Source organism: Ornithodoros turicata, unplaced genomic scaffold, assembly GCF_037126465.1.
Source record: "Ornithodoros turicata isolate Travis unplaced genomic scaffold, ASM3712646v1 Chromosome111, whole genome shotgun sequence".
NCBI lineage: Eukaryota > Metazoa > Arthropoda > Arachnida > Ixodida > Argasidae > Ornithodoros > Ornithodoros turicata.
Genome location: NW_026999297.1, coordinates 304,602 through 327,257, shown reverse-complemented (window position 1 = coordinate 327,257; position 22,656 = coordinate 304,602). Strand labels below are relative to the sequence as shown.

General features: G+C 45.4%; 1 protein-coding gene across 2 annotated transcripts in view; it reads left to right on the top strand.

The window, feature by feature from the left end:
- Positions 1-12,520: 12,520 nt before the first annotated feature.
- LOC135371563 (26S proteasome non-ATPase regulatory subunit 11-like) overlaps positions 12,521-22,656 on the top strand; it is a 59,505-nt gene continuing 49,369 nt past the window's right edge. Inside the window, exons 1-3 of one of the 2 annotated variants that reach the window (XM_064605552.1) lie at positions 12,521-12,650; positions 17,483-17,590; positions 19,309-19,433. In XM_064605552.1, coding sequence (XP_064461622.1) covers positions 12,566-12,650; positions 17,483-17,590; positions 19,309-19,433 — 318 coding nt within the window. In that variant the 5' untranslated portion in view covers positions 12,521-12,565. Of the gene's footprint in view, positions 12,651-17,479; positions 17,591-19,308; positions 19,434-22,656 lie in introns of both variants that reach the window. The other variant, XM_064605551.1, reaches the window with a different exon arrangement.

The following is a 22,656-nucleotide window of genomic DNA, read 5'->3' as shown; positions in this document are numbered from 1 at the left end:
CTGGACGACGTTTTGGATGTTTTTCGATCACAGTAATTATTTTTATCCGATAATCTCGCAATAAAACGCGGAGTTTTACACATAAAGCCTCGTATTGTTGACAACTTCCAAAGATGTGATGACGACCGCGCGTGAAGACTTACCGAGCCGATGCGATGTACTTAAACTAAGCTGAAACGGGCTACTATGTTGCGGAAGAAGCACCGCATAGTTTACGCTGGCAAAATACGTTCATCTTTTGGTGTTATGACGCGAAAATATGTCGGTAAGCGGCAAAACGACATATAAACAAAGTCACATGACCTCAAAATGACGTTTTCTATGACGTGCGACCAGGACAAGATGGCAGTTTTGCCAAAAGCACCCGCTTGAGGGTAGTTACAACAATGGCGGGTTTGTGTCACCCCTGTGGGCTCCAGTCACTGATCTCTATGTATAAAGGCTGGATCGCGCATGGGAGAGGGGCTCGTGGGGGAGAGGCGTGCCTTCGGGCCGCCATGTTGGGGTGCCCTAAAGTGCTGTGTGTGCCCATAGAAAACAATGGGAGGCAACAGAGATTGTGAGTATTTATTGCGCTGCTAGCATTGATCGTTGTTTGTCATCACACAATTTTGTAAGGTACCAGTATACTGATGTATCCTAACAGTGTTTCACAGGTGTCCTGCCGTTCGATTCTTAATTACGTTATGTTTTGCATTCCGAAACTAGACCGTCACTGCGGTGCAGCGCTGGGGATTGTACTACAGCACGTTTCCCAGCCAATATTTCAATAAGAGACGACTTGAGGTTAACAACAACCTTGTATATGATATTGTAACCTTGTATATAATATCCCGTACTGCGTTCTGGACAAAAAATTTTCCATAAAGAACGGTCCGGGAAAAGATATACTCGCATGGCAGAAAGAGATCGTTCTGTAGAATCACAGCCGTTGTTTTAGCCGTGTATGCGTTTAGTATGATTTATATCAAGCATCGCCTTAGAAAGAGTCTTGTAGTAAACGACAGCGGTGCTTTGCCTCGCAAATATGGACACACCGAAGCAGCCCAAATAATTACTTCACGCAATTAGATCACACTCGTTAGGACAGTTAATCAGGTAGTGATGTAAGCTTAATCAATTAAGTTACTTAGAAAGTGGTAACACCTCCTTGAGACACAGGACTTATCTCTTTTTGAAGTACAGTCCTTCTATGTTTGTTTGCTTCTTCCTTTATTTGTTCTGATTATTTGCAGGCGCGGTTGTGCCAAACTGAATGTCCTTCTCCAGCACTCACATGCTTTTGTTGAATACAACTGCAGCGTGAGAAAAGCTGCTTGGGGACGGGGTCCTGCTATCCAGTGCTGACTTTGTCATGCTTGTTATGTGGAGCATGTTCCAAACAATGCAGCTCCACGTATGGTCTTCAAATTGCAACAGGACTATTTGGAGCTTGAAACAGTTGTGATTTTGTCATTTTGGCCCTCGTGTACCCAGTCTGTGAAACGCAAACAAAAAAGTCTAACACGATATGCTTTTGTAATGAAGATCACTGATGATGAGTAAAGAGAATATACGAGTTCAAGTTTATTCAGTATTTTATATCATTCATTATATTATTCAACATTTTATGTCAAGTTTATACAACATCAAGTTTATTCAAGTTCAAGATTTATTTCTTGCACTTATGCGTTTCAGGATACAATGAACGTGCAGGGAGGTCGCAAAAGGCTACATTTATTGTTTTGTGACCTTGCTACAATGGTAATATATATTTTAGGAATGACAATGGTCAGGTACGCTCTCTAAATTTGTAGCACTCAATTTTAGGTTGGAATGAGCAATGAATAGCAACTTCCCCACTGATATTTTCTCATACAGTCGACCCGCGTTTATCCGGACTTCGTTTATCCGGATCCTGCGCTATCCGGACAAAAAAGCATGGGGACGGATTTCTCCCCACGTATTTCGCCCTCGTTTATCCGGACTTCAGCTTCCGGACTCGGACGAGGATTCCAGGGAACAGAAGTGACTAATACCCAACAATCGGCTTCAGTTATCCGGTCATTGTCCAGGAATGACACTTGGCCCGCACCTAGTTAAGCGAGGTCGAGAACCCTGGTCGTGGCCTCCTTTTTACTCACACAAACACTGTGTTCCTAGGAAGAATTTTCTCCCTTTCCGACTTTGCACGTTACACAAAAGTAATCCAATGAGCGGTCTGGTCATTTCAGACTGAGAAGGTCCGCAACGAGGACCCCTGCGCTGCAATCACACATGACGACATCGTCAGTGTCGTCGCGTCCGATAGTGTTCAAGAAGAATCTGATGATGAAAGCGTGGATGCACCGGCTGTGACGGTAAAAAATGCGTGGGCGGCACTGAGAACAGCACTATTATTTTTCGAGCATCAGAACAGTATTTCGCAAATCAATGCCATTAGCAAAAGTTTGCAAGACTTGGATGCGTGTATTAGAATGAAACAGATGACAATGTATAGTTTTCCGTGTAATGGTCAATAAAGATGTCCTTTTACGATCACTCTGGATTTTCGAGTTTCACTTATCCAGTTCCCCCGCTATCCGGACATTTTCACAGGAAACGAAACCGTCCGGATAAACGCGGGTCGACTGTATATGCTAAATTTTAAATTTAATGCGATCAAATATGTGATAATATAATAATAATATATAAGAATATAATATGTGATAAATGAATGTGATCAACAGTAGATGTAAACAACATGAGTAGCCAGAGAAGTGCATTGTCAATAAATAATTGTCTTCTTATAGCGTATATGTGCATGCCTATTAACTGAAACAATTATCACAGTTCCCTGACCAGTTTTAATTTCTGAGAGTGTACTGTAGAAGCTGCTTAGATCTACAACAGTTCATACAAGGTATTATATACTGTGAATGCCTTTAAAAATCCCATGTGACACATATCCCTTTACTTTCTGGAGGTGCTGTGGTAGTCAAAGTTTGCGGGCATTACGCAGGTTCTGCACCCATTTCTTGAGTATGTCGAGGCAGCTGTGAAGTAACCTGCATTGATGATGATTATTCCAACTTTTATGGTGCATCGACAACAAAGGAAATAATACATCAGAACATTGGTTTGGGTGCAACCAGTTAAAAATGAATATGTTGTTTAATAAATGCATTGGACAAATGTTAAAACATCAGTTTAAAACATGGTTTACAATCCCTGTATCTTCTAATAATTAAAAAGATTAAAAACTATTCTAAAAAGAATATGGGGAACTCTTCTAAAAAGAATTATAATCTCTAATTATTATATTGCTGGGTGAACGAGCCTAAAGTGTAAGGTGTGTTTCTGATGTGAACATGTAAGAAAATATGCAAAACTGAGAGAGGCTAACCACAGTGCGTGCAATGAGGTTGTTCCTTCCTGTAAAGTAGAAACCAGTGGATGAGGAACGTGATACTTACCTGTACACCCAGCCGTATCACACTGCACAGATTATTCACTGGGCAGCCCTCATGACGAAACCTGTATTGAGAGACCACTTTTGCCTTAAAACTGCTACAAATAGCACGACACGCTACAAATTATTACTATCGTAACAAGCTGACGATACAGCTCAGACACAAAGGCGTTATTCAAGTCGCGCCACACCACCGTTACGTAGGATTCTTTGTCACAAAGCAAACCAAGGCACAAAACAATACCAATACATGAAAAAATGTGACGATTGTGGTCTTATTATGACGTAATACCGAACTTGTGCGCGAAGGTAATTCAAAGAAATGAATGTGGCACTTGCTTCCGCAGAGAACACCGTGTACCATGCTAGCAAAAGCGCTCGAATGCTCGCACATATATTGATGACAACACTACCTGTGTAGTGTAACATGTTCTTTCAAGCATATTAAGCACTCAAACTGTATTTGCCGCCGGGTAAAATGCAAGTGTGCTCGATTGAACGTCGGAAGAGCGATCAAGCAACCTGCATCTAGTGCTCGTTTTGGGCAAAAAAACACTTCATTACGGTCAAATAAATGTACAGAATGGACGCCTATTTATTCCTTGATGAAGAGTGACTCACCTGTATAAGTTTAGGCCCTGTAACCTTGCCAGTATGGTTGGTACGACCGTAATTGCAAGAAGTTGCCATGATCGCTGCGGCGGCTGTTGTGGGCACCGTAAGATGGCGGCCGGTTTCTTCACGCTCGCGCTCCCTATCCGCGATCCAGCCTTTTACAATCGAGATCAGTGGCTCCAGTGGCGTGCTCGTAGGCTCGTCACACCGTCGTTGTCGTCGTTTACGCAGTCATCCACGGCATCTCTTGCGAAGATTTCTGTTCGATGTGCACCTGCGAGCGTACTTCGTCAAGTAAAAAGAATAGTGAATTCACGACTTTAATGTTAAAATCTTTAACGGAATTTTCTATTTTGACGTCCACGATTTATTGAATGTAAATGCGTAACTAACGCTGTTCATGTTGTGACTGTATTGTTGAAATGCGAGCGGGCTCCAGTGGCGGGCTCGTAGGCTCGTCACACTGTCGTTGTCGACATTTATGCATTCATCCACGGCATCTCTTGCGAAGATTTCTGTTCGATGTGCACCTGCGAGCGTACTTCGTCAAGTAAAAAGAATAGTGAATTCACGACTTTAATGTTAAAATCTTTAACGGAATTTTCTATTTTGACGTCCCCGATTTATTGAATGTAAATGCGTAACTAACGATGTTCATGTTGTGACTGTATTGTTGAAATGCGAGCGGGCTCCAGTGGCGGGCTCGTAGGCTCGTCACACTGTCGTTGTCGTCGTGTGTGCAGTCATCCACGGCATCTCTTGCGAAGATTTCTGTTCGATGTGCACCTGCGAGCGTACTTCGTCAAGTAAAAAGAATAGTGAATTCACGACTTTAATGTTAAAATGTTTAACGGAATTTTTTATTTTGACGTCCACGATTTATTGAATGTAAATGCGTAACTAACGATGTTCATGTTGTGACTGTATTGTTGAAACGCGAGCGGGCTCCAGTGGCGGGCTCGTAGGCTCGTCACACTGTCGTTGTCGACGTTTATGCATTCATCCACGGCATCTCTTGCGAAGATTTCTGTTCGATTGCACCTGCGAGCGTACTTCGTCAAGTAAAAAGAATAGCGAATTCACGACTTTAATGTTAAAATCATTAACAGAATTTTCTATTTTGACGTCCACAATTTATTGAATGTAAATGCGTAACTAACGATGTTCATGTTGTGACTGTATTGTTGAAATGCGAGCGGGCTCCAGTGGCGGGCTCGTAGGCTCGTCACACTGTCGTTGTCGTCGTTTACGCAGTCATCCACGGCATCTCTTGCGAAGATTTCTGTTCGAGGTGCACCTGGGAGCGTTCCTCGTCAAGTAAAAAGAATAGTGAATTCACGACTTTAATGTTAAAATCTTTAACGGAATTTTCTATTTTGACATCCACGCTTTATTGAATGTAAATGCGCAACTAACGATGTTCATGTTGTGACTGTATTGTTGAAATGCGAGCGGGCTCCAGTGTAGGCTCGTCACACTGTCGTTGTCGTCGTTTATGCAGTCATCCACGGCATCTCTTGCGAAGATTTCTGTTCGATGTGCACCTGCGAGCGTACTTCGTCAAGTAAAAAGAATTGTGAATTCACGACTTTAATGCTAAAATCTTTAACGGAATTTTCTATTTTGACTTCCACGATTTATTGATTGTAAATGCGTAACTAACGCTGTTGATGTTGTGACTGTATTGTTGAAATACCAGCGGGCTCCAGTGGCGTGCTCGTAGGCTCGTCACACCGTCGTTGTCGTCGTTTACGCAGTCATCCACGGCATCTCTTGCGAAGATTTCTGTTCGATGTGCACCTGCGAGCGTACTTCGTCAAGTAAAAAGAATGGTGAATTCACGACTTTAATGCTAAAATCTTTAACGGAATTTTCTATTTTGACTTCCACGATTTATTGATTGTAAATGCGTAACTAACGTTGTTGATGTTGTGACTGTATTGTTGAAATACCAGCGGGCTCCAGTGGCGTGCTCGTAGGCTCGTCCACTGATCTCGATTGTAAAAGTCTGGATCGCGGATAGGGAGCGCGAGCGTGAAGAAACCGGCCGCCATCTTACTGTACCCACAACAGTCGCCGCAGCGATCATGGCAACTTCTTGCAATTACGGTCGTACCAACCGTACTGGCAAGGTTACAGGGCCTAAATTTATACAGGTGAGTCACTCTTCATCGAGGAATAAATAGGCGTCCATTCTGTATATTTAGTTGACCATTATGAAGTGTTTTTTTGCCCAAAACGAGCACTGGATGCAGGTTGCTTGATCGCTCTTCCGACGTTCAATCGAGCACACTTGCATTTTACCCGGCGGCAAATACAGTTTGAGTGCATAATATGCTTGAAAGAACATGTTACACTACACAGGTAGTGTTGTCATTAATATATGTGCAAGCACTCGAGCGCTTTTTTGCATGCATTGCTAGCATGGTACACGGTGTTCTCTGCGCAAGCAAGTGCCACATTCATTTCTTTGAATTACCTTCGCGCACAGGTTCGGTATTACGTCATAATGAGACCACGATTGTCACCTTTTTTCATGTATTGGTATTGTTTTGTGCCTTGGTTTGATTTGTGACAAAGAAACTACGTAACGGTGGTGTGGCGCGACTTCATCGTCAATAACGCCTTTGTGTCTGAGCTGTATCGTCAGCTTGTTACGATAGTAATAATCTGTAGCGTGTCGTGCTATTTGTAGCAGTTTTTAAGGCAAAAGTGGTCTCTCAATACAGGTTTCGTCATGAGGGCTACCCAGTGTAGACCCCTGCACGGGCCCGGGCCCCCGGCCCGTCCCGTGCCCGACCCGGCCCGCCGGCCGGGCCGGGCTTGTTATTGGCTGTGTGCTCCGGGCCGGGCCGAGCCCGGGCCGACAAATTACGCTAGCACCACGGAGGAGAAGTAAGGAGAACGAACTCTGCCGAACCGCCCTTGAGAAAGCGTGGTCTCGATTCCTCGAGTCTAATTGTGGCCGCGGCGCGGCGCTCGCGCTCCGTCAGGTACTTGCTCCTCTGAAATAAGGTTGCTGTAATGCACTCTTTCAGATGTACTTGTGTGTCCAGTGGAAGCAGAAAAAAATATTTTGATAAGTAAACACGCTTATCGTGTATCAAGGAACGATCTCCCCGTGAATTTTTCGCCTACAGTTTTTGTTAGTGCAAAGCGAGAAGCTTTTATTTAGAACGCGGGGAAGCCGCCGTGAAGGGGGCTCCGCGTTGGCTGGACGGCTTGAATGTCTCCGTAAGCGTGGTGCTCTCGCAGTCAAGAAGCTATTTTCTTTTTTCTTTTTTTATTTGCGATAAAACACGACACCCGAAGAAGCACAAAGGTTGTTATCCGACATCAGACAGGATGGTACGCGTATTTACATCACCGCCAACGCACGACCACGAGATGTACATTGATAATGGTTTGCATTGATCAGTATTAGTTCCCGGGAACACCTCGCAGTGTAGGGTAATGATGTCATTGGGCTGGTTAATCCGCATTTGCATTCTAGCTGTTGCACGAGAGCTTTGTCGCGTATGCACAACGCTTTGGGAAACAGGAGCCTTGTCGTAATTGTGATGCATCCGCGCTGGGATAGAGAGTTACATATTTCGCATGCCACCATACACGAATTTAATACCAAGGTACCAGAACGCACTTCTGTCGCAGGTTTTGCACACGCGCGGTACAGGATTCAGTGCATGCACTTCCTGTTCCTCGAAGACGATTTTCATCTTCGTGTACCTTGGGGGGGGGGGGTCAATCCCATATCTACTGGAATTAGGGCTTTTTAGCTTTTCTGGCAGGTATATATTGGTGGTGTTGCAGTATTGTTCCTTTTTTTTGGTGGTGGTGGTAAAATATCCGGTGCAACGCTTTGAGCAGCATGCTTGTACAGAAGTAACTTGAAACTGAGCACCAAAGCGATAGTGTATAATGTAGAAGTAATGTGTTGTTCAAGATTTCAGTGTTCGTCAACATAAATTAGAGACTAGATCCCGACTTTATTTTGCAGTTCCCAAAAGCGAGCGATTGGCATGCATGACAAGATATAAGAAACTAAGTGCTATATAGAACCTTCGGAACCGCACCTTGTCCCATCATCAGAGCGTCCCGCCCCTCCTTGCACTCACACACACAAAGGTCCCTTAACTGCTTGACACGTACGGAGATAAAACTTTCTCAGTCCCACCTTATGCAACGATCCACATAACGCGCGATTCCGGAAAGATCGCATCCGGCGACTTTCGATTACACAGCTTCTAACTTTCTTTCTTCCCTCCTGACTTTCTTTCCTTCATACCACTCAAATGTGGCTTTTCGGAACAACGTTTGCTTCCTTTCGGGTATGTTAGCGTGTTAGCGTAGCGGTCAAAGTACGCGCGCACCACAGAGCGAAGGGCAGATACCCGAGACGGCCGGGGAGAAGCGACAGAAGATTCCGTCGGACGCATTCGACAACACCTTTAACAATGTCAGACGTTTGTCTTACGTATTAAAGTTGCGTTTTTTTTCTTCTTATTTCCGATTCCATTTTTATCGGACAGGTAGCTTCCATCTATGAGACAAAAACGAGGTAGCAGAAACCGAAAAAAAAGAAAAGAAAAAATAATTGTAGCTGACCAGAAAATATTAACTCGTTACTGCAGACACCATTGTTTATGCTTATCAAACAAACATTCGTTTTGAACGCTTTTTAGTGGAGTATTCGAGCACAAACGGCGCATTGTCGTGCAGGCGATTTCGCGGAGCTAGTACCGGAGGGAACGCGAGCGCCGCGCCGCGGCCAACAATTGACTCGATAAATTGGGACGTCGTTTTTCAGCGGAGTTCGGTCTCCTTACTTCTCCTCCGTGGTCTTCAGAATAGAGGTGTGCGCCGCCGCGCCGAAGCGCCGCCGCCGGAGGTCTGGACGGCTCGTCACACCGTCGTTGTCGTCGTTTACGCAGTCATCCACGGCATCTCTTGCGAAGATTTCTGTTCGATGTGCACCTGCGAGCGTACTTCGTCAAGTAAAAAGAATGGTGAATTCACGACTTTAATGCTAAAATCTTTAACGGAATTTTCTATTTTGACTTCCACGATTTATTAATTGTAAATGCGTAACTAACGCTGTTGATGTTGTGACTGTATTGTTGAAATACCAGCGGGCTCCAGCACAGGGGTGGCATCCAATGTATTGCACCCACGGAGGAGAAGTAAGGAGACCGAACTCCGCTGAAAAACGACGTCCCAATTTATCGAGTCAATTGTTGGCCGCGGCGCGGCGCTCGCGTTCCCTCCGGTACTAGCTCCGCGAAATCGCCTGCACGACAATGCGCCGTTTGTGCTCGAATACTCCACTAAAAAGCGTTCAAAACGAATGTTTGTTTGATAAGCATAAACAATGGTGTCTGCAGTAACGAGTTAATATTTTCTGGTCAGCTACAATTATTTTTTCTTTTCTTTTTTTTCGGTTTCTGCTACCTCGTTTTTGTCTCATAGATGGAAGCTACCTGTCCGATAAAAATGGAATCGGAAATAAGAAAAAAAAAACGCAACTTTAATACGTAAGACAAACGTCTGACATTGTTAAAGGTGTTGTCGAATGCGTCCGACGGAATCTTCTGTCGCTTCTCCCCGGCCGTCTCGGGTATCTGCCCTTCTCTCTGTGGTGCGCGCGTACTTTGACCGCTACGCTAACACGCTAACATACCCGAAAGGAAGCAAACGTTGTTCCGAAAAGCCACATTTGAGTGGTATGAAGGAAAGAAAGTCAGGAGGGAAGAAAGAAAGTTAGAAGCTGTGTAATCGAAAGTCGCCGGATGCGATCTTTCCGGAATCGCGCGTTATGTGGATCGTTGCATAAGGTGGGACTGAGAAAGTTTTATCTCCGTACGTGTCAAGCAGTTAAGGGACCTTTGTGTGTGTGAGTGCAAGGAGGGGCGGGACGCTCTGATGATGGGACAAGGTGCGGTTCCGAAGGTTCTATATAGCACTTAGTTTCTTATATCTTGTCATGCATGCCAATCGCTCGCTTTTGGGAACTGCAAAATAAAGTCGGGATCTAGTCTCTAATTTATGTTGACGAACACTGAAATCTTGAACAACACATTACTTCTACATTATACACTATCGCTTTGGTGCTCAGTTTCAAGTTACTTCTGTACAAGCATGCTGCTCAAAGCGTTGCACCGGATATTTTACCACCACCACCAAAAAAAAGGAACAATACTGCAACACCACCAATATATACCTGCCAGAAAAGCTAAAAAGCCCTAATTCCAGTAGATATGGGATTGACCCCCCCCCCCCCCCCAAGGTACACGAAGATGAAAATCGTCTTCGAGGAACAGGAAGTGCATGCACTGAATCCTGTACCGCGCGTGTGCAAAACCTGCGACAGAAGTGCGTTCTGGTACCTTGGTATTAAATTCGTGTATGGTGGCATGCGAAATATGTAACTCTCTATCCCAGCGCGGATGCATCACAATTACGACAAGGCTCCTGTTTCCCAAAGCGTTGTGCATACGCGACAAAGCTCTCGTGCAACAGCTAGAATGCAAATGCGGATTAACCAGCCCAATGACATCATTACCCTACACTGCGAGGTGTTCCCGGGAACTAATACTGATCAATGCAAACCATTATCAATGTACATCTCGTGGTCGTGCGTTGGCGGTGATGTAAATACGCGTACCATCCTGTCTGATGTCGGATAACAACCTTTGTGCTTCTTCGGGTGTCGTGTTTTATCGCAAATAAAAAAAGAAAAAAGAAAATAGCTTCTTGACTGCGAGAGCACCACGCTTACGGAGACATTCAAGCCGTCCAGCCAACGCGGAGCCCCCTTCACGGCGGCTTCCCCGCGTTCTAAATAAAAGCTTCTCGCTTTGCACTAACAAAAACTGTAGGCGAAAAATTCACGGGGAGATCGTTCCTTGATACACGATAAGCGTGTTTACTTATCAAAATATTTTTTTCTGCTTCCACTGGACACACAAGTACATCTGAAAGAGTGCATTACAGCAACCTTATTTCAGAGGAGCAAGTACCTGACGGAGCGCGAGCGCCGCGCCGCGGCCACAATTAGACTCGAGGAATCGAGACCACGCTTTCTCAAGGGCGGTTCGGCAGAGTTCGTTCTCCTTACTTCTCCTCCGTGCTGAAGACACAGGGGCCTATGGGAGTTGCACTACCTGTTGAGATATACCTTGCCCCTGGCGGTCTTGGTCAGCACCACAGCACAAAAAACGCGGAGAGGACGGGTACCAGAGGAGGCACAGTAAGCGAGTTTCGCCGCCGCGACAATAGTGTCGCCGTTGGCATTTCCCGCCAAATTCCGGCTATTTACTTTCCATTGGCTCCGGTCCCCCACGTGACCTTTCTCGATCATGATTGGCTGAGGCTCATTTAACCGGTGGATTCGCCCGCGTTCGTTTCTCCGAGGCGCCGACCCGTCTGACCGTTGTGTAGCTGGCGTCTATGTAGGCAGACGGTGATTTCGTTTCGTGGATTTCGAAGATGTTCGAGCTATGGTCGAACGCCTGAATGAAAGGTAAGCAGACAAACGTATGATGCATGTCAGTGATCAGACGTTTAATACTGTCGCCTAACTGTGTACATGGAGGTACGCCTTGTCCCGTATTACATCACTTTCTGCCGGTTAACAGTCATGATCTGGTTTATGATTCTGCGTGGCGTTACTTGTCGCGTTTTGTTCCGCTATTTGAATGTGTCCGATGTTTAATACACTGGTGTGCATGTAAAGGAAAACAGCGTGCATCGCGTACGCACGGCTCTTCGAATTTTGTCATTAGTCGACATTAGGCGCGTAACGATAGCATGTCTTACATAGCGTATACAGAATACTAACGTTGCCTGTGCTCGGGTTTACCATATCATTAAGAGGTTCTTTTTCTTTTCATTCGGACACCGACACCTGTTCGTGGCCCTGCGATCCGCGAACATGTGGCCCCTGTCACCTGAAGATTCTACAGTTGTGCTGGGATAAAGCGGATGGCTTCTGCGACTCATCACGTGCTATTATATGTGTATAGTAATATCTACTTTCTCCAAACAGAATAGGTTCCCTTGATGATTGTATAATATGATAGTCACGCTTTCTGTTGCTCGTCACTATTTATTCTTTATTTATTCTGTAATAATCGTGTAGGTTTACTTGCATTCAAACGTTGCTTCTTGTTTATATGTTTACCGTGTCAATAAATTTGTACACGTGAATTCCTTCGTCTTCTGGATTTTCATTTTCTGCTTCCCGATAATATTAGCAGATGGGCTGCGAAGCGCTCGGAACCGGGTGGGGGTGGGGGGAGAGAATTCGAGTGAGAGGGTACGGAGAGGGCACGCAGTGCACATGCGCAGTTCGATCAGCCAGCGCGCGCTTTTTGGCGCCGTTTTCCGGCTATTTTGTCGTGATTCGTTACGGATGATCACGTGGTTAAGAGGGGCGGTGGTTTTCGTGGCGAAACTGTGGAAGCTACAGCTGCACTCCACTGACGGGTACTGCGGGTAGTTCGAGAGTAGTTTATTTTCAAAATGGCTGCTGCCGCTGTTGTGGAGAGATCTCGGGTGCCTTTAAATCTGGACAAACAAAAAGATCGCCAAGTTTTGAAGCAGCCCGGTGAGATCATATGACTTTTAGTGAAACGTGTGTGTTGATTGTGTGCGTATACAAGCTTCCTGAAGGTGTAGTTACTGCATCAGCATGTAACGTCGAAGAGAGTAGGCCTAGCCGTGAAAGCGCTTTGCAAATGAAATTTTGCCTTCCTACTTTGCAAATACGTGGGGTTTCGCTTTCGGAGTTTCAACTAGACTAACAGTTAAACATGAAGTGCGTTTGTGAGTCGCGCTTTGTGGTAACTGTGTTGAAACATTGCCGTTTTGGCACCTCCGACTGGTTTGGAGGCGATGAGTTGCTGTTTTGAGGTTGCGCAAGTGCCAATGAAGTGAACTCCATACAGTATTCTTTTCGCTCCTTAGGTTCTTTCAGTATCACCTTTGCGTCATCGTAAAAAAAACTCGCTGTGTATTCAAAACGTATTAGTACGTTACTTACTTGTGAAGCAGTTTAGATTGAGATCGTTGAACGTCACGTTTGAGGTACGCAAGAGGGGGAACCGGTATCGTCCCACGTGTGAGGTCGATAGCCACGGCATGGAGAGCACCTGGAATCTTGGTCCACAACACAAGCGTCAAGAGTGCAATCTAGTAGTGGGAGTTGGTTGCAGTCGTTTGGTGCACAGACAGGGCGACATAAGTTATGGCACGTTCTTGTAACTCTCAGAGACGATAACAGTACTCTATGCCATTGTCTCAGAGTATATCGGAGTACAGTAGTAGAATACATGCGTCTTTATTTGCATTCGAGTTTGACGAAGGATAAGAAAATTGTCTTGCTTCTGAAGCACAAATTGTCAGTGTAAATGAAAGATGAAAGTCACTGAAAAGGTTAGCCAGCTGTAGGACTCGAACCCACATCTTCTGGATTACGAAGGATAAAGTCGACAAGGACAGGCACTGATCAGTGCCTGTCCTTGTCGTTACTTTCTTAGGCAATTTGAGGCTTTGTATGTATTTGTCCTTTCTATGTTGTTCCAGCCTCATAACATCAGTTCTCTCATGTCAGTGTAGCACCTTTTGCACTTGAGGCAAAATTGCATATAATCGCAGCCAGAGATATACCATGTTAAAAGTAAAGTGACCTTGTTCTGCTGACCCAGTGGGGACATCCAGGTGGATGGGGACTGAAGGGTGCAGTTGCTTGATGAACCAAACTTTTTATTTCATAGATAAAACAGTAATGACGCAAGCGTAATGGTTACGTACATCCATAATTATAATTTTTATTTTTACCGCTATATTGTTATTTTTGTTTTGTATTTTATTTACCACCAGTCGTGCATGTGCGCTACATTGACTAGAATATATTACTTTTGTTGCATCATCACAATTGCTAATAAGGAGGGAAACTCATTCCTGGACCATTTGGGTATGATTGGTAATGATCATTAAATGTAGACCAAGCTCCCACCGAGGCAGCTCAAATAGTTACGCCTGCACAGGCAATCTTTGGTTTTGAGGAAACTTTGTCAGTAGGAATGGCACAATAGACAGCACGTTGATAGCAGTCACTTTCATTGGCTACATTGCACAAAGATTCAATCCAGGAGAAGACGGCTTCTGGTGTTTAGCCAAATCTATTCAATGTTGCCTGCAACCAAACCAGGACAAAACACCACTCTAAAGCAGGACCTGTCCACCTAAATTGAGATGTCTGGTCACTTATGCTAAACACAGTGGACACACTCACATTCGTTTCTACACAAGAAACATTGACAGATGAACATGGAGTGGCATTTTTTGTGCACACACTTGTCTTCTCTGGCCCTCTTACATCATGATAAAAAGATGCTCTTCTTTTCTCCAACATGAAAGGTCATTCCCTTTCTGGGCCCATCACTCCTACAGGAATCATAATGATTAGCTGGCGATATTGCTGCAAAAAAACTAATCCAAAACTTTTGTCCTTGAGTCCTCAGGCGTTACAGGGATCATACTTTAACATGCTGCAAAGAGATGGGGATATTTCGCTGAACCACCGCGACCTGAACCATCAAGTCTCCGGGCGAAGGAAATTCCAACACTGAAGAGGACCTTTCGGATAGCCCTGGGCCCCCCGCACAGAGCCCTTGTCCCAGAGGAGTCACGGGAAGAGGAACTATTCGACACTCAAAGAGGGTCAAGCAGGGTTCCAAAACTCAAACCAGAGGGTCATCGCAAGTTCAAGAAAGACATACCAAGTTCGGTTTGGCATCAATTGAAGGAGTACAGAGGGCCATCCAAAAAAATTTCAGATTAAGACATCTGATGAAAGTGTGTGTGTCATTATACCGAATAGTGCGAAAGATTTTGATGCGTGCAATTTGTTTCTCAGAAAAAAACTCACATAAACATAGCTCCGCGCCTTCACCCTTAACTCGCCACTCCAGCTATAACGAGGATGAGGAGGTATGATGGCACGTCACCGATGACGGCATAAGGAGACTCGTTCTGGTTTGCCGGTCAGTGGGGGTCAGCGCCTTGTCCCTTTGCTGCCGTAAACCTGTTTTGCCAGTTTTCCCGGAGAATTGGGGATAGAAGGGGCGGCCGAAGCATTACCGAGCAAGGAGAAAGGCTTTATCAGAACCCCGAACAGCCGAGTAGCAGACGACAGCGGAGTAGCAGACATTTCTCTAGGCCAATCAGCTAGCGTTTTCCTTATAGCGTCAGCGCGAGGTTCCAGGCAGATGACAGGCTGGTACTGCTTTTCACCACCGTTGCGCACGGTCGCTTTTTGTGGCGTATTTTAAATTCAATTTCTGCGATAATTATGACTCTGTGGTGTAAATTACTTCGCATGGTGCATACTACTGGCCTGCTTAACAGTTTTATGGGAAGAAAACTGGGTGTTAAAAATGACTTCTGTGCTACTTTAAGAACTGGGAGGAGGGCTTCTTTACAGGACCCTCCTGCAGATATAGATACTCCTGTTGAGTACTTGAGGGGCAGCATGTTAAAGTACGATCCCTCTCACGTCTGAGGACTCGAGAACAAAAGTTTTGTTTTTGCTGTGATTTCACCATCTGTGTATTATGATGCCTGTACGAGTCATGGGTCCAGTCAGTACCGGAACAGCTGACTGCAATTCTGCAACGATGTTGAGAAACCGCTTCAAGCTGCGCGAGACGCTACCTCCATTTTTCTACCTCATGATTCCTTGTGGGTGCACCAGAAACATCCATTTGGGCTTGTTGGTACATTTCCTTGACGATAAAAGCGCTAAAAGAGACAAACACAGACGACACAACTTACAGCTCTACTGTAGTGCTCTATGTTGTGCCGTCTGTGTTTGTCCCTTTTAGCACTTTTACTGTCTTGAGGGTGCGACGGCCATGATTCTCTCCTCAAGCTGAGACCATTTGTGGATGCAAGAATTGCCCGTCTGCAAGTCCAGAAGATGGTCAGATGGCCCCTTTCGAAGGACCCTCCGTGCTGCACCAGTACATAAAAAAATGAGCCACACAAGTGGGGCTTCAAGGTCTTGGTTCGCGCTGGTGTGTTCAGCATTCTCTATAACTTCTGACTATACACTGGAGCACATACTTTGAAGCCTACACACGATGTAGGACTAGGCTTCGGCGGGAATACCGTAATGGCCTTAAATCTTCCAAGGCATTCCAATTACAAAGTTATCTTAGAGAACTGGTTCTGCTCCGTAGAATTGATTCGAGCGTTGAAGGAAATTTGAATTGAGGCTTGCGGAACTATAAGGGTAAACAGGATGAGAAACTTGAACCTCGAGTCTGAACAGGAACTGCGCAAAATGGTTCTTTTGACTACACAGTGGAAACAAGAGTGGGTTGACAGTTCAGCTGGCTTTGTCTTACGCTTTCATTGCACTGACTGATGAAGTGGAGTGCTGCCGACAAAGCCCATGTCACAGTCAAACGGGTGGGGATCGGGAGGGTATACAATGCAACAATGAGAGGGGTACATCTTGTCGAGCAACTGATTGAATATTAAACTATTCTGACACGCTTAGAGAAGTGGTGCCTGAAACTTTTCTGCCACTTCTTCAGTTAGATTTCTGTCAACGCGTGGCTTCTGTTCAGGCGGCACGTGGATCAGTTTGGTGGGGCGAAGCAGTTGACTGATTTTCTCCCTGAGCTCTCAGGTGCCCTATGCAGTGTAGGGAAAGTGAACACGAAGAAGGTAGGGCACCCCTCAGCTCCCCAAATCAATCGGTAAAAAAAACTGGATGTTCCTGACAAGAACAGCCTTCACTCAATATTTCCATACTGGCCATAGGCCAGTCTTCCATGGTGACATGCGCCAAATGTCTCAATCCAAACAAGAACTGCTTTGTCGCGTATCACAACAAGCCATAGATGCACCCTAGTGGCATATTCCTGCTTGTAATCAATGCTGCTCGCTACTAAAAAAAAGTTAGTGTGAACCTCATAGCCCAACTCGCCTATCCCATGCAATAAAAGCTTGCAGAAAGATAGCTACTTTTTACCCAGTTTCGCCACATGAAGAAAAGGCAGGGTACAAACAGGGTCTTTTGTATGTGTGTGACACAAAAAAACTTTGTTCCCAGCCTATGCCCCTTGGATGCCACAGCTTCCTAATGCAGGGATGTACTGTTGTGATGTACATGTTCAGTACACATAGATCAATATTTACGAAGTGATTTCTTGAAAAGTTTGAAAATGGTTTGAGAACCCCTTTATGCTGTACACTGTTATACATTTACAACCTTTGGTCCTCACACCGACAGAGTTTGATGCAGTTACAGTGTAACGGTTTACTTCCAAAATACTTCCATTGGTGTGGGTCACTTGATGATGTACAGATATTGAGTTGTGGTCCAAGATTTGTGGCTTGTTTATGGAAGTTGTTGGATTGCAGCAGTGGTACCAGCAGTTGAGGATCCATCTGAGAATGAAGAGGATGTCCAGGCACGTGTGCAGAGCATTCTGGACCTCGGACAGCAGCTCAGCAAAGAGGGGAAAGCTAAAGGTATATTAACACTTCCCTATATTGCGAGCGTTGCACAAAGAATTGCCAGGAAAATTCTAGAGTGTTATTGGTGCGGGTACGATTTGGAACAGACCAACGACCCTGCTGAAGGCTGACCGCATAGCACGCTCATGGTCAGCAATCATCCCGAAAAATATCTTTCTTTCCCCTGATTTTGCTGGAAATGCCCTTTTGTGACAATCAACATAATGACATAAGAGTCACAAAAAGGTTTACACGTACCGTTTTCAGCAAATGGGGGGAGAGAAAGATTTCATTGAAGATGGTGGCTGGCTAGCACGGTGAAGATCTGCTTTAAAGGGACTATCACATCCGTCCCGGTCGATTCCGAAACTGCAGTGCTGTTTTACTTCGTGTTCATCACTGATAATAATGCCGAAAACGCGACGCGAATTGGCAGCGTTGTTCCTGTGTAGTTTGATATCAAACTTCGCAAGAGCAGACAACGCATTCCGAGATTCCCTCTCTCGAAACGTCACACGGACGAGGCCAATCACTGCGCGCCCTTTGACATGGAGAATACCAATCACGGAGCGGCCGGAGGGACCTTGGTAGCCTTGGCAAACGATCGACAGGCGGGCGAGCGAGGCGGAATGCTAGGGGACGGCGTCTTCTTTGTTACCGGCCTCGTTCGTACAGTCAGGAACGTAACGTCGTGTTTCACGTAACATGGTTACGTCTGCACTCACACTGGTAAGCGAAAGTCAGCGTATTTACCGAGGACTTTTCACTTAGTATATGCGATGCGAACGCCAAGCAGACGATCTCGGAGACAATCGCCTCCCATTCGTGTGCCTGGCTTACGTCATCATCGTGTTGGCTGCAGATGGAATGCGGACCTTTAAACCTCGCTTACTTAATATGTAAGCTGTTTTCGGAAGAGAAATTTGGCAAAGTTGAGTCTTAAACTGTGACGAACATTATCCTATCGGTATCATACATACGTTCCCGGATGCGATAGTCCCTTTAAGAGTGCACGTCTCCTTCAGTGAGATTGTCATTTCTGGCTGTATCTATCTGAATTTAGCTGACTAGCTTGGGAATATTGCATTAAGAAATGAGACTTTCTGGCTGTCACATTTAAAAATTGCTTGTTTGGGATCGCAGCTTCGTCCTTTTGATATTCTTGCTTACACTTTGGAGATGCCTGACTCGGAAAGCGCACAAATAGATGAAAATGGAAATACAAAAATACAACGTCATAACCAAAAACCTTATGTGAGGTGCGTAAATAATATGAAAAATGACACAAAGCGTTCAATGATTTGTGTGGTGCCACATGCATAATCACTGAGCCTGGTCCCTCACAAAGTATGCACGTGCAAAGCAAGGTATGGGTTGGGGATGAGCCAGAGTTTCAGCATTGCAAAACGAGCTGGTGTGGCTTCCACGTTTGGAAAAGTGGGGCATGCCACATATCGTTGCCTTCTGAAAGACTTCTGATTATCAGTCTGTTGACAAATATATCATCAGTGATGCAAACTGGGTTTTGTTGTGTGTACCAGTATGGCTGTAGAATCAGTAGCCTCTTTCATGCCCTGTTAACGCAACACGTCAGTTGTCTTGTCCAGAAAGGCCATTTTTATTAATTGAAGGAATTAATAGTTCAGTTGTACTTCCCCTAACTAAGATGCATGAACAGTTGCGAAAGATTGAGTTTATAATATGGTTTCGTTCGGTTATTCTTATCACATCAGAGCTTGGACAGCTGATCAAGTCAACCCGGCCATTTTTGAATTTGATCAGTAAAGCAAAAGCTGCAAAGCTGGTGCGTGCCCTGGTCGACATGTTTCTTGACATGGAGGCTGCAACAGGACTTGAGGTAACAAATTTCTTTTTCTTGCAACATTAGGTTTTGATCAGGGTCTGTTGGCAATGTAATCACCTATCACACACACAGACTGTATGCACACCTTGCATTCCAGTTTCTAAGAGATAAATTTGACACATTTTTAGCTCCAATGTATGCCACATTGCGTGTGGGATTAATAAAATCTGATGAAATCGTCACATTCCGTGGAAAATGTTTGTTTATGGTTTCGAGGTTAGTTCTGTATGCAGGTGAAGATTACAACTTTGTACAGTCGAGCCCGCTTATTACGATCTTCGATAGAATGATAACTCCGATATTGCGATCGAATTGTTGGTTCCCGTCAGCTCTCCCATTGAACTACATGTAAACAAAACATCGATATAACGATCGCCGCGAAAGCGCTTGCTGGCATATAGCAATCGGAATTCTTCCGGCAGCCGGTAAAACGCGTGAAAATTAGAAAGCAAGACTGCACCATTTCACTGAAAACAAATTACATTGGCATTTTCGAGAGCCTTCGCCTCCCTGCCCGGTAAAGTGAGAACGCAGTGCGTTTATCCGCGCATGACTGCCGGGGATTAGACGCGTGCGTTGCAAGGCACGCGACTTCGAAAGGGAGGAAGGAGCTCGCGAGAAGTAGAGGAGGTTGCTCCCTCTCCACATCGTTCTCTCATCTTCAAGCTTTTTCTCTTTTGCTACGTGCTTGCTACGATGGCGTCTGTGGTTCAGAGATGCTTTTTGACGAGGAAAGAAGCGTGGCTCGACCCTAAGTTACATGCGCTCTACGGGTCTCGTACTGGTGCAAAACCGCGTTGTGAAGTACCGCGGCTTCGAAAACGTATATTGGCAGACAGTTGCGTGATACCACCCAAACACGCGTAGACGGATTACCCGTGGCGGAGGCGCATTCTGATGGACCTCGCAGTCCCAATCGTGAGAATGATGATGACTACGGCATTGGATGACGAGCAATGGATGAGGTCGTCTATCTCAAAAGGTGCGGCACCTCACACGGTATCGGGGATTATGTTATCAAAGGCTTTCGATGCGCAGCTACGTCAATTTAAAGCTAGATAAAATGCTTCTGTGCTCCCAACAAATGCGTTCTACTTGTGGCGATCTACTTCGTTTACGTGAACCCGAGCGGCAATTTCTCGAAAGCTCGTTTCTAACGATACTCTGATATAACGATCAGATTTCGCGTTTCCGTCAATATCGTTATAAACAGGCTCGACTGTATCTGCTTTGTTTCGCAGTACAACATGAAATGACTCGAGTTTTCGTCCTTATGTATTACAATTAGGTAGCATCTAAAGCGTTCAATGGGGCAGAATCTTTTCTATGTCAAACCTCCACCTATCGATTGTAACAATGGGTGTCAGTACTAGCGTTTCTGAGAAGCACTCCTATACATAGTGTGTTATGCTTCTATTTTGGTTCAGCGCTAGAGAGCCTGAAAGCAATCACCTGCAGCAATGACATTATGTGGCACGTAACTTTAGAACATTGTCTCGCATGTCCAAAGCAACAAAGATTTGTCAATGCTAGCTGCAAGGGAAAACCACTAACTAAAGTAATACAATTACAGTGAACTCCCGTTAAGGTGAACTCGGATAAGCTGAATTTTCGGATGAGCTGAACAAATTCCAAGCCTTAAGTTGGTTTCCCATAGACCTAATGCCAAAAAAATCTGGTTAACACGAACTACCGCGGCCGGCCACTTGGGTTATCGTCAACTCTCCCGTCGCGCAATCAGAGCCACCATTGACGTGTAGCTCCGCCTGTTCGCGGGCTCTCCAATCATCGAGGTCACATGACAGTGGAATGCTTCACCATTGGAGAATACACTTTGTACATCGGCGTACGTGAACCAATTACCGCTCAGCATCCGGAACTGTACACCTGTAGCCGAGCTGTAGCCGCACACAAGGACTTGGAAGACGTTCTCGTCGCTTGGGTGCATCAAGCATGTGGTGCTGGTCTTCCTCTGAATGGTGTTGTGCTTCGTGCGAAAGCCCAGGAGATAGCCTTATGCCTCACTGTCCAGCTCACATGCAGTGATGGCTGGTTAGGACCGTTTCCGGAAATGGCATGGCATGGTGTTTCGGTCGGTGGTCGGGGAGCTGCAGCCGTTGACAAAGCCGTCTGTGATGACTGGCGCTTGACAAAAATGAGATGCTTATTACGAGAGTACAACCTGGAGGACGTCTATAACGTTGACTCTCTGTATTACCAACTTCTTCCAGATAGGACGCTCGCTGGAGGCCAGTGCACTGGTGGGAAGCACAGCAAACTCGGTGTTAGTGTGCTAGTCGGTGCGAACATGACTGGGACGCACAAACTCAAACTTCTCGTCATTGGCAAGGCCAAATCACCGAGGTGCTTAAAAAGTGTGAGGACATTGCCTGTTGACTACGAAGCAAACTCAAAGTCTCGGATGACGTAAGCGCTATTTGAGAAATGGCTGCGTGGAATGGACCGTCGTTTCGTTAGAGAGGGTTGGAAAGTTCTGAATGTGGTTGGCAACTGCCCAGGACATGGCATTGTTAGTGGACATACGGCCATTCGAGTGGAGTCTGTCCCGCCAAACACCACTTCTAAGTCGCAGCCAATGGATCAGGGAGTGATCAGCAGTCTCAAAAGGCATTACAGGCGGTCCCTTCTCCAAAGAACGCTTCTGTGCATGGAGAATGGTAAAGAATTCCGAGTGACCCTCTTAAGTGCAGTCCACCTTTTGTCCAATGTCTGGGAACAAGTTAGTAAAGCAACCATAGCCAACTCGTTCCATGCAGGATTCATCCAGGACAGCTGCAGAGGAAGGCAGTGAAGAGTTGCAGAAGGACACAGACTTGATGTCTACACCGAGCAGTATTGGTGTGCCGGTGGACCCTGCTGTATACTCCACTGTTGATGATGACGTCGCCACATGTAGGGATTACACCATGGATGCACTGATTGGAGAGGTGCTCTGTACTGGAGCACAGATGTGTGATGACTAGGGCCCTTCATTTTCCGCGATTCCGCGAAATTTCGCGGTGTTCGGAATTAATCACGGAATCCTTCGTTTGGCACAGAGTTTCACGGAATCCTTTATTTTTAAGGGTGTGTAGAAATTAGGGTTCTCAAATTCGAATCGAATATCAATCACTCGAAGTATGCGATTCGCGAATTGAAATACCCAATATTCTGGTTTCCGGATAATTTGACTATTCGCCGAATACGAACGACGCCT